The 11,011-nt window shown below is 41.7% G+C and overlaps 1 protein-coding gene across 1 annotated transcript; it reads right to left on the bottom strand.

Annotated features, from left to right (window-relative positions):
- Window positions 1–1,925: 1,925 nt before the first annotated feature.
- LOC138604588 (aldehyde dehydrogenase family 3 member A2-like) lies at window positions 1,926–10,967 on the bottom strand. Its single transcript, XM_069676534.1, has 11 exons — window positions 10,906–10,967; window positions 10,025–10,186; window positions 9,626–9,857; window positions 9,292–9,377; window positions 9,005–9,213; window positions 6,558–6,675; window positions 6,201–6,342; window positions 5,919–6,085; window positions 4,663–4,762; window positions 4,343–4,581; window positions 1,926–2,456 (listed from the first exon to the last, which is right to left on the bottom strand). Exons 2-11 carry the CDS (start codon window positions 10,184–10,186, stop codon window positions 2,442–2,444), a joined length of 1,470 nt encoding a protein of 489 aa, XP_069532635.1. The 5' UTR covers window positions 10,906–10,967; the 3' UTR covers window positions 1,926–2,441.
- Window positions 10,968–11,011: the final 44 nt, after the last annotated feature.

The raw sequence follows: 11,011 nt of genomic DNA, 5'->3' as shown, positions 1-11,011 counted from the left end.
AGCCAGTCACAGTCTGGGGGCTACTTTAAAAAGGCTTTTTAAACTTGCCACAGACAGATCTTCCGTTTTAGTTGAATTTGCTTCATCAAGTCTACAATGTAAGAATCTCCTCCTGTATTTTCACGTATGTGCTCTTAACAACTGGTCAGGCATCTGCATGTCAGTGTATTTGCATTTAGAACTTGTCCATGTTGACTGGCATGTTTTCTGTGGCATGTTTGACACGTATCCTTGGTTCATGACAAAGTGATACTTCTTGCTTTTTAATGACGCACATCTACAATATAAATGCATTTATTTCCAATATAATTTGATCACATTTTACTGTTAAAATTTAAGTAAAAAATTAACTTACCTGGTCTCGGGGCAAACAAGTAACCAGTGGATAATCTCCAGAAAATATCAGTTTAGTACTCCGTCACTGATCTGATCTGAAAGCGCTTCAGATATCCGACAGGCTGCAGACACACTGACTGACTGAGTGACCTTATTGTACAGAGTTCAGCTCGCAGGCTGCTCCAGGATCAGTTTACAGGGAGGCTTACTCACTGTAACCCGCAGCTTCATTCAGACCTCCTCAAACACTGAGAGCCTTGATAACGTCTGACCCACCTCCACACACACGCACACACACACACACACACACATAAATACACAACATTCATTCAAAGCTGCACGCTGAATAAAAGATTTATACCTTGTTTGTGGTTATTCGTTTGCTTTGATGTTGATAATAAAGTTTTATCATCGTAGCGTCTTTATGGAAGTCAGTGTATCTTAATAACAGCTTATTAAACATTACAATAATTTGGGAGCTTGTTAATAATATGCTGCTTTTAATAAAGTCGTCTTGATCAAGTAATTAAATCTACAGAAGTGACAGACATTAAAAAATTAGAGGAGGAAGATTTTTCTTCTTTTGTGCATTTTAAGAATAAAGTCAAAATGTTGTAAATAAAGTCAAAATGTGAGTATAAAGTAAAAGTTTCAATAATAAAATCAAAAGTTCAGTATCAGAAAAAAAATGTGATAAGAATATATTTTCAATATTAAGAATAAACATGAAAAGTGGAGAATCAACTGTTAAGAATAAAGTTGAAATTTAAAGAATAAAATTAATTCAGCGATATCACACCTGACGTTGTGAACAGCATCACGACTGTGACGATCTGCGGCGGCCTCGTGGCTTTGACCGATCATAATATTCAGGACATCACGACCCCGATATATCACTTTTATACAACAGGATATACAAAAAGTATTCATCAACAGCAGACTACTATTTGCTCCACCAACTCAACTAGCTCCACAATTTAACTGAAACTGGACTTTTGTTGCCGAGCAACCCAAACATTCTCCTGCACTCTGTGTCTACAGGTGACCACAGATCAGTTTTTATCATGTACATTTACCTGTTTGTTTTAATTTAACATCAGCCAGTGAAATAAGAGTCTGCTGTGTGGTTCAGAGGTATCAGCCTGATCAATGTATCGGTCTGCTGTGATGTTAATTAACAATATTCAGAACACCTGGCTGAGGCGGAGTGATACACAGAGTGAAAAGTCCCAGCGATGTTCTATCAGCACTCATGGAATGCCTCTTATCCAATCAGATTACTTGGTCTGAATAAACCAAGTAATAAATTGAAGTATCAAGAAAAAAGTCCAAATGTCTAAAATAAAGTTAAAGTTTTAGAATTTAAGTTGAAATGTTGAGAATAAGATTAAAATGACACAGACCTGAACTGAACTGTCGAGAATGTCTTAACATCAACAATACTTTATAATGTCTACAATAAAATGTAAATGTTAAGATGTAATATGTCCCAATTTGGATAATAACATCAAAACTTTATTTGTAAATGTATTCTTGACATGTTAACTTTGTTCCCAACAAACCTTCTCATCTTTTTTTATTCCCTTCTGCCTGGCTCAAATATTCTTGCTCATAAATCAGATTATTACAAAGTGAAAAACAACAAAAACTTTTTGTCGGGAGTTTAATTGCAGAAAGTTTGAACCACAGTGAAACTTTATGACTGCCATCAACAAAAGCAGACATGATATTGACTGTGAGTATTAATGTTAAATAAGTTTATGTGTGCTTTGATTTAAAGTGTGAAATGAAGTGCATCAATGACATCTCGGCTTCCCAGCTTCATTATTACCGTTTCATAAAGTTAAATCTTCATTTACACCTTCAAAGATTTCAGATTACATTTCTATAAAATTCAAGTACAACACTTAAATCTACAATAGCAGAATTCAGTGTAACAGACAGGAAATGCTCAAGGCATTTTAAATAGGATGTATATAAGACAAAAAAATCTGCATGAATTAGAAATGATATGTATCGATGAGTCACATCAGGCGGGTGTGTTTCTCACTAAATGTCTGCGGCCACCTGCACACGGTTCACCTCAGGCCGTCAGCTCATCATCCTCATCGCAGGAATCTCTGAAAGAAACACGACACACAGTTTGAAACACAACAGATAGTTTGACTGTTGACAAGTGTGCATGTCAACAAAGGTGGTGGGGTGGACCACAACAAAAGGAGCCATTTAGCAGGGTGGAGTGAAGCATGCTGGGTAATTAAAGGGAGGGTAGATGAGGGGGCGTTTCCTGGACAACACCACTCATTGTCTGCAGGAGACACAGCCTTTGTTGTGTGAGGGGCCAGGACTGTGGGATTGTGGGTATGTGGGGGGGAGGAGAACTGATTTCTCTGTATCTTGGGAAAATGTATTTGTCCTTATTTAAAAAGCTGTAAACAATCATCACACAGATATCCAACTGTTACAACACATGAACTCAATCCAAAGGTCTTTTAAATGTTACAACAACATGAACACTTCCTGCTGTTTACGGTGACTTTGATTCATACTGAACAGCTTCAGGTTTAACCTTGGTTAGTGCAGCCAGCCGCCTGCACTAAAATCACAAACCGTGTTCAAATTACATCACTTTTCAGCGTCCTGACACTTATGACGAAGTGGTGCTGATGTGCCAAAAGATTAAGCATTTCATATTTGTGAAACCTGAAGTACCGTCATATACATAAAGATGTGTAATGTGCTTGGGCATTACTACGTAGGATGTTATAATACATATTATAATGTATGCTATACTTTCATGCTACCGGGTGTGTTCAATAAATAGAACCTGCCGAAGTTGTATTAAGCCTCCTGTGCAATCATTCACAAGCATGACTTCAAAACATGCTCACTTGTTAGTTAAGTGAGTTATGCTTCTTCTGATATTCTCCTTCATAATAGCATATATGCTAACCATAGCCTAAAATTAGGCCTTTTTTCTCGTATTATTACGACTTTATTCTCTTAAAATAACAACTTTGTTTACATAATCTCTTATTTTTTTCTTTAGTGAGGCCCTAATACTCTGTCGTATGAAACTGAAGCAATCTACTGAAAATATGACTTCAAAGTCGGTCTTTTCTGACTGGTTCTAAACTAAGTAACAAGACGTGTTATTGGTACTTTCTTTGTTTTAATAAATTCGTCCACAGATGCTTTTTTTCAAACCAGAAAACAGACTCCAGACTCCATCGACAAAAACATTAATTTTACTTCACAGAACATGGGGTCTTAGTTAGTTTCCAAAAAAGGAACTCATTTGTATCTGTGTAATGTGGGACCTATAGTAATGCGAAGCATATAAATGGACACTGGGTACCCCCCCCCCCCCATGTTTCATGTTTTATTTCTGTTATTTTGTTCAGTCATCATGTGATTTATATTCATGTACAAAAGCACCAGTAATATTTTAGCAGGTTTTTTTGTGGGGAAAATGAAAATTTAGGATGCACAGGTGCACAAGCGTCATTCAGTAGGACGAGATGTCCGGCAGTGGGCCGCCACGCTAGGCTGATGTGCTTGTGTTTGTGTATCTCCAGAGTGGAGTGAAGTTTATTTTAAAACCTATGCATAACTGGAAGTCCCTTTTTATGTTCAAGTGTACAACAGTAATCATAGAAAGGTTCCTGAAAGGTCAACATAATGTGCTACTAATCATGGGGAAAATGGAGATCGATTGATACACTTCAAATTTACTCTTATTAGACTACTAACGAAATCAAGGAAGTCCCTTAGTCTGCGCTTAAAGAAAAAATATTAACTGAATAACAAATAAACATTTAATTGGGTTTGAATTTAGTCGTTCTTTCAAGGAAATGTAATTGGAAAGTGCTTATAAACTGAAGATGAACATCTGTAATCCAATAATATAATCTAATATATAGAAGTACCAAACCTAATTTCCAGGAAACCTGATATAAACTATTGATCTGTAAAAAATAGGACAGGTGTATTTTAGTTCCTTTACCTGAACCACAAACGCTGCCAGACCAGCCAACATGGCGAGCATGGCCATGCGTCGCATCCTGCTCACGTCCACCCTATTCAGCAGAAAGAATCGAGCCCAGCCGAGCTTCTTGGCGGTGTGAGGCGGGTAACGCATGCCGTTAACTCCCTCCATCTTCAGCTTCTTGATCAGGCAGCTGCGCAGGTGACTGAGCTGGTCGAAGCTGTGCCGGCCGTGGTAACATCCCATACCGCTGTTACCTGAGCAGAGAGGTAGGAGGAGGAGTCAGCTGTGAACGTGTGTCGGGCTCAGTCCTGTAAATAAGAAGGTTAAACACTCACCAACTCCTCCGAAGGGCAGAGCGCTGACAGTGAAATGAACCAGGCAGTCGTTGGCCAGTAGAGCTCCGCTGGACGTCTCAGCTATCACCCTTTTGATCAGCTGTTAAAGAGAGAGGACGGGTCAGAGCACGGAGCTTATCACTCTAAGTCGGGCTCGATGTACTGGAGTTTTGTGCCTGATTAAACTCTAATTAAAGCCCTCCAAACAATCGGAGGAAAGATCTAAATTAGGCGCTCGGTCGGTAAAGACGTACGCCGAGATTATCTGGTAATGTGATGGCTTTACATATTAAATCAGAAACCTTCTGAGCGGCATGCAGACTCATCCTTATTAACAGATTCTGCTTATGAACAACGATTTTTGGTATCAGGAGTGCTTTGGTTCCCCAGATTAGATCCACCTTCATAATATCAGACACTTTAGTATTGCTCCCTTCAGGTTGCAAGAGAGGTACTGCCCAAGTGAAGGAGTTCAAGTGTCTCGGGTCTTTACGAGTGAGGGTAAAATGGATCTTGAGATTGATGGACGGATCGGTGCAGCATCAGCAGTACTGCGGGCGTTATGCCGGACTGTCGTGGTGAAGAAGGAGCTGACCCGTACGGTAAAGCTCTCAATTTACTCATGTGGTCATGAGCTTTGGATCGTGACTGAAAGAATGAGGTCATGGATACAGGCGGCTGAAATGAGTTTCCTCCGCAGGGTGTCTGGGCTCAGCCTTAGAGATAGAGTAAGGAGCTCAGACATCCGGAGGGAGCTCGGGGATAGAGCCTCTAATCATTCGCATCAAAAGGAGCCAGTTGAGGTGGTTCCAGCATCTGATTAAGATGCCTCCTGGGCGCCTCCCTGTGGAGGTTTTCCGGGCACATTCGACTGGGAGGAGACCCTGGAGCACACCAGAGCCCGCTGGAGGGATAATATATCCCGTCTGGCTGGGGAACGCCTCGGGATCCCCGAGGAGGAGCTGGAAAATGTATCTAGGGAGAGGGACGTCTGGCCTGCTGCCACCCTGACTCGACCCCGGATAACCGGAAGGAAATGGATGTTTAATATTTAAGATTTAAAACCCAGATGATAACATCAGTAGTTTCGCTGCAGAACCATAAAAGCCAATGTGAGTGAAGTCCAAAAGAAGACGGACCCGCTGACAGTGTTTTCAAGCAACAGTAAACATTGTAGCCCCTGAGGCTAACAATAGCTACGAGCTACTGTTGACAGACAACAAACACAATCTGAGCTGCAGTTCTGTGATGCTTACCTTGTTGTCATGAGAGAAGACGTACACCACCAGAGGCTTTTCTCTCTCGTTGATGAACTGGATGGCCTCGTCCACACCGCTCACTGAGATGATGGGCAGCAACGGCCCAAAGATCTCCTCCTTCATCACTTTGGCTTCTCCCGTCACGTCCTTCAACACCGTGGGCGCTGCGAGGAGAACAAGAGGGTCATTCTATAGTACGAGCAAGAATTTACTTTATATACATTAGTAAAAAAAAAACATAATGTACAAAAGCTTTCATGGATCAAAACAGATCCATACCTATGTAGCACTGTGATTCATCGTTGTCTCCACCTACAGCGACCGTGCTCCCCTCCATCAGAGACATGACTCTCTTAAAGTGCCGCTGGTTAATGATGCGTCCGTAGTCCTCAAAGGTTTTTGGATTTTCTGTGTAAAACTCCTGCAATGTGGGAAATTAAAGATGTACAGAATGTTATCATCAACATAAACTTATAGAGTGTTGGAAAGAAGGCACAGACAATTCGATCATGTTGTTGTGAACTCTAGCTCCTATGTTATCAAGCTATTGTTGTACCTTTAACTCTAACTGAAAGATCAAAATCAGTCAGACCACCACCTTTAAAATAACATATTAACATCTTAATTTAGACGCACCTTGATGCTCTTCTGGAGCTCGTCGACCACTCGGCTCTGGACGGACGGTTCACACAGGATGTAGTCTGGAGCGATGCAGGTCTGACCACAGTTGACGAACTTTCCCCAAGTGATGCGACTGCGTGCGGTAAAAACAAAAATGTTGTCTTATCAAGTAACCCCCTTTTAATTCAACACACATATTTTTTTACTTTACGTTGCTTCAAAGTTACTCTGAAGCAAAGAAGTCTTTTTCCCTGTTGCTTTATCTACTCTCTCCCTTCTCTTCACCTTCTCCACTGCTCCCATCCCCCGGTGGGAGGGACTAAAGCCCAGTTCAGACCAAACATTTGGTACAAGAAAGTTTTAGACTGTTGAAGAGAAAAGTTGCAGCATCGTAAACTGCCCCATCTCAGCTCAACTCAAGGCCAGCTGATGCCGTCGCCTGCAACTCAACTTCTCAAGTCTTCAGCGGCTGGTTTTAGAATGAAAGGCATGTCATCTTTTTAACAGCCAATCAGCTTGTAGCAAAGTCAGCTGGTCAAGGAATATAGAAAATGTCAATTAGGTGAGTTTGGATGCAGAAAAGACAGATCAGCTCATCAGTTTGTTTGAGGAACAGCCGTGTCTCTACACAAACCTTAAAGGTATAAAAAGTTGGATTTGTAGTTTGCTCCGCCTCCCAGACTCAACGAGCAAGTTTATGTCCTAAAGCACAAATAAACGTGCAGCGCTCACACCTCTGCACAAGCCTGCAGAAAGGTGAAAGATTATATTTGAATGCAGCCGAAGAACACGCTTGGTTCTGCCTCTCTGACCTCTCATGGTGTTCTCTGTAATCCATAGAAGCAATAACATTTGAAATTGGCATCATAGCTGTGGAAGTTGTATAAACAGCTTGTGGTTTCGCCCATTCTACATTCCTACAACACCCAGCATGCATTGCGCCCCTCCCTCTGAAAAGAACAGCCCAGCGAGAGACACTGGAGTGAAATACTACCGTTTCACTGCAGGCGACGGCTCAGAGCGGGACAGAATCTGAAATACGACGGGAACATACCTGTGGATCGTGTCAGGTCGGAAACCGTTAAAAATGTCCCCCCTGAGCGCCGTGTTAACACATCTGTTATTATGCCCACAAAACCTACAGAATGAGGTAACCTGTAGAATAGGTGTGATGGTTTGAATCATTAGTCCCATGTTACGATGGATTAATACATGAGAGAGTTTAAGCCTAAGTCACTCAGATGGATCTTACTAAAGAGCACAAATATTCATAGAGGTTCTTAGGCCTCCGTTTAGAGTGTGAAAGGAAGTTGCTACATGCTTGACTGATCACAGACATCCTGGCAGAGCAGGATGTTCTGGTGAGACTGCTGACTGAGAATCACCTAGATAAAGTTCAAGGTTGCGGAGAGAAGAACAAACTCCATATAAGGAGTTCCAGAATCTCCCAAAAAGTAACAGTTAGGCTGCATCCCGCAACATCTCAAGAGTTGGAGGCAGAGTAGCTGAGAGCAGGGAGGATCTTTTTTACAGGGTGTGGACGACGCTCATTGGATAGATCGAGTGGCTGTGGACATGGACTTGTCCCTCCACCAACGACGAGGGAGCGGAGTCTAAACCGTCGCTTCCCTCCATCCATTTTTAGCCAATGATTGAAGCTTAGTTGCTAAGGCTAATTTGCATAACAGATAGAGTATATAACTTACAAATGTATTAGGAAAGGTTGAGTGCAGCTTACTGCTTGCAGGCTGCAGTGAGCCAAACAGAAAAGGTCCTTGTACAAGCATCATTTTTCTCAACAATTTCAATAAATAGATGTGTTCATCGTCTAAAAAATCTTCAGGTCTGCGGTCTACATTTCAAACCTGTTGATTTTGAAAGAGACATGACATCGGAGGCGGGCGTCCTAGAATGAGGAATCGTAGTTTTGCAAGCTCCCTGGCCTCCGCCAGATGACGCATTTTATGTAGTCTGGCGGAGGTTTTCCAAGGCCCATTGGAGAAGCGGATAGCCTCCTCCAAACGCACAGAGCAAAATTGCATTTTTTCTCTACCATAATGGCGTTAGCTCCCCATAATAGCATGACAGGACTGAGTTTAAAATAGGCAAACTGGCCCTTTAAGATGCAAGGGAAGGATACAAGGATGTTAGAAATTAGGAAATCAGTAGAGGCTTGTGGCTTTGCAGGTATTACAAGTATCCATACAACTCGTTGGTTGTTAAGCATGAAATACCTCCTAAGCTAACACTTTAGCATACTTCTTCTTTCTTCAAGCAAAATGGCCACCTGGTCCAGTAATGACGGAAGATGTAGTACTCGCACAAGGACGCAAATAAAAAAGAAATTGAATCAAACAGATTGGCCCGGTATCCAATATCAGTATCAGATCGTTGCATTCCTACTTTAAAGGTTGAATAGAGCTCCCTTAATGACAGCATTTCTGCACATTGTACAGACTGACCGACATGCCACGGTGATGTCACAGTTCTTGTCGATGTAGCAGGGGCTCTTCCCTCCCAGCTCCAGGGTGACCGGGGTGAGGTGTCGAGCTGCAGCCTCCATCACCAGTTTGCCCACCGTGCTGTTTCCTGTGTAGAAGATGTGGTCGAATCTCTGCTTCAGCAGCTCCTGAGTCTCTGACACTCCACCCGTCACCACCGGGTACAGATCCTGCAGAGAGTACAGTCATTAAAACTCCTGTACTTTTACAGTCAGTGTAGATAAAGGTACAAAAAGCAGGAGGCTCACTTTGTCGAGGTACTGAGGGAGAAGTTCCTCCATGACCTTGGCAGAGTGACAGCTGACCTCAGATGGCTTTATCACTGCTGCATTACCTGAAAGATGAAAGAGAGACACACAGAGGCAGACCTGTGTATTAAAAAAATATATCAATATGTGTTTTCTGAAATGAACGCATGTTGTGGCTGCATTGTTTTCTGGTCTACTGGGTCAGGTGTCAGTAAAAAATGTTCAAGTATAATTAATTTATAAGTCAATTTTTAAAGGGCTAAACCATAGCCAATGCACATTTAATATTGCCTGTACAGTAATCTTAAAACTCGTATGGACTTAAATTCAGTACCAGCAGCGATAGCTCCGACCAGCGGCTGCAGGGTGACAGCCCAGGGGTAGTTCCAGGCCCCAATGATGAGCATGACTCCCAGAGGCTCTGGCTGCAGGTAGACCTCGTCTGTCAGGGTGAGCAAGTTCTTCTCTACCGGCCGAGGAGCCGCCCACTCTGCCAGCTTCTCCACAGCCAGCTCGATCTCTCCCTCCAGTCCGAGCGTCTCGAACAGCTCCGTCCCCTTCTCACTCTGAAAGCAGAAGAAGAGATAGTATCCAGTACTTGTTCCTTTTGTCAATTTATCTTTTCAACGGAAACAATAAATCAGAAATAATGTAAATTACACATTTTTATGTTTGTTTTGAACAACATGTTGAAAACATCTCCTGCTTTCATATTCTGTTTTTTTTTTTTTACCTTTCCAAGGTCTCTTTTGACAGCATCTGCGATGTCCCCCCGTCTCTCTGAGATGAAGCGCAGCAGGCTCTTCAGCTGGTGGACCCTGTACTCCAGAGGCTTGGTTTTCCCAGTCTGGAAGGACTTCCTGGCCCGCTGCACGACCAGCTGTTCTCGGGACATCTTTAACAGAAAATGTTCATGTTTTATTTTCATGACTATGCACATTAATTAGCACAAGCACTCAGCCACCGTGTAAATGTCTGCAGTCGCTGATGACAAAATTATTGCCCATGTTAAAAGAAAACATAGAAAAGCAAATAAATAAACATACAAAATCACACAATGTCTACTCCAGATTATAACAGCGTATTTTTTTAACATAGAGTTCAGTACTGGGGACCTTTTAGCCTTTTAATTCCTCTGTCACAAGCTGTTACTTCCTGTTTGCTTTAATCTATTTACCAAGTCAATTATAGGTTAGATAACGTTAGCTTCTGATAGAATAGTCTACCGAAATTTAGCAACTAAATCAGTGCTATAACTATATATTGTGTAAATATGACTGAATATAACTATGACTACTGTAACTCTTTCTTTACACAAACATTACCTAAATCTTGTGTGAAGGAAACAACAATAATACTCTCTATAATCGATTAGTACGTAGTTAATACCAGAGCTTGTTAGCATCGTTGTCTCTATAAATGTATAGCTAGCTAACTGGTATTTCTTCACAATCAAACACCATCAACCTTGAAGTTGGCTTAGCTCGGTTGCTAATCATAGTGATAGCATTGCAGTCTGTTGTAAGATATCGAGCTATAGCATATATACGAACAAATATCAGATATGAACCTAGGGAATTACTGAAGACAAGCTACAACAAAGTGAACTTTTACCTTTCAGAGTTACTGATCCTCTTTAGCCAGAGATGTTAACGCTGGTAGCAAGTGGAAACTCTTTAGGGTGCATTCAAGTACGCCTCGGATGGTCCCTTTCCCTAGA

Source organism: Semicossyphus pulcher, unplaced genomic scaffold (genome assembly GCF_022749685.1).
Source record: "Semicossyphus pulcher isolate SPU_LCO1_2020_fin unplaced genomic scaffold, fSemPul1.0.p SCAF_26, whole genome shotgun sequence".
Taxonomy (NCBI): domain Eukaryota; kingdom Metazoa; phylum Chordata; class Actinopteri; order Labriformes; family Labridae; genus Semicossyphus; species Semicossyphus pulcher.
This window is presented reverse-complemented; position numbering and strand designations above follow the sequence as displayed.

Excerpts from the sequence above, each read along its gene's own strand:
- LOC138604588 (XM_069676534.1), bottom strand. The coding sequence starts at position 10,186 with ATGTCCCGAGAACAGCTGGTCGTGCAGCGGGCCAGGAAGTCCTTCCAG. Across the intron at positions 6,343-6,557 it reads AGCTCCAGAAGAGCATCAAG|GAGTTTTACACAGAAAATCC; the intron begins GTGCGTCTAAAT and ends CCCACATTGCAG. Across the intron at positions 4,582-4,662 it reads TCTGCCCTTCGGAGGAGTTG|GTAACAGCGGTATGGGATGT; the intron begins GTGAGTGTTTAA and ends CTCTCTGCTCAG.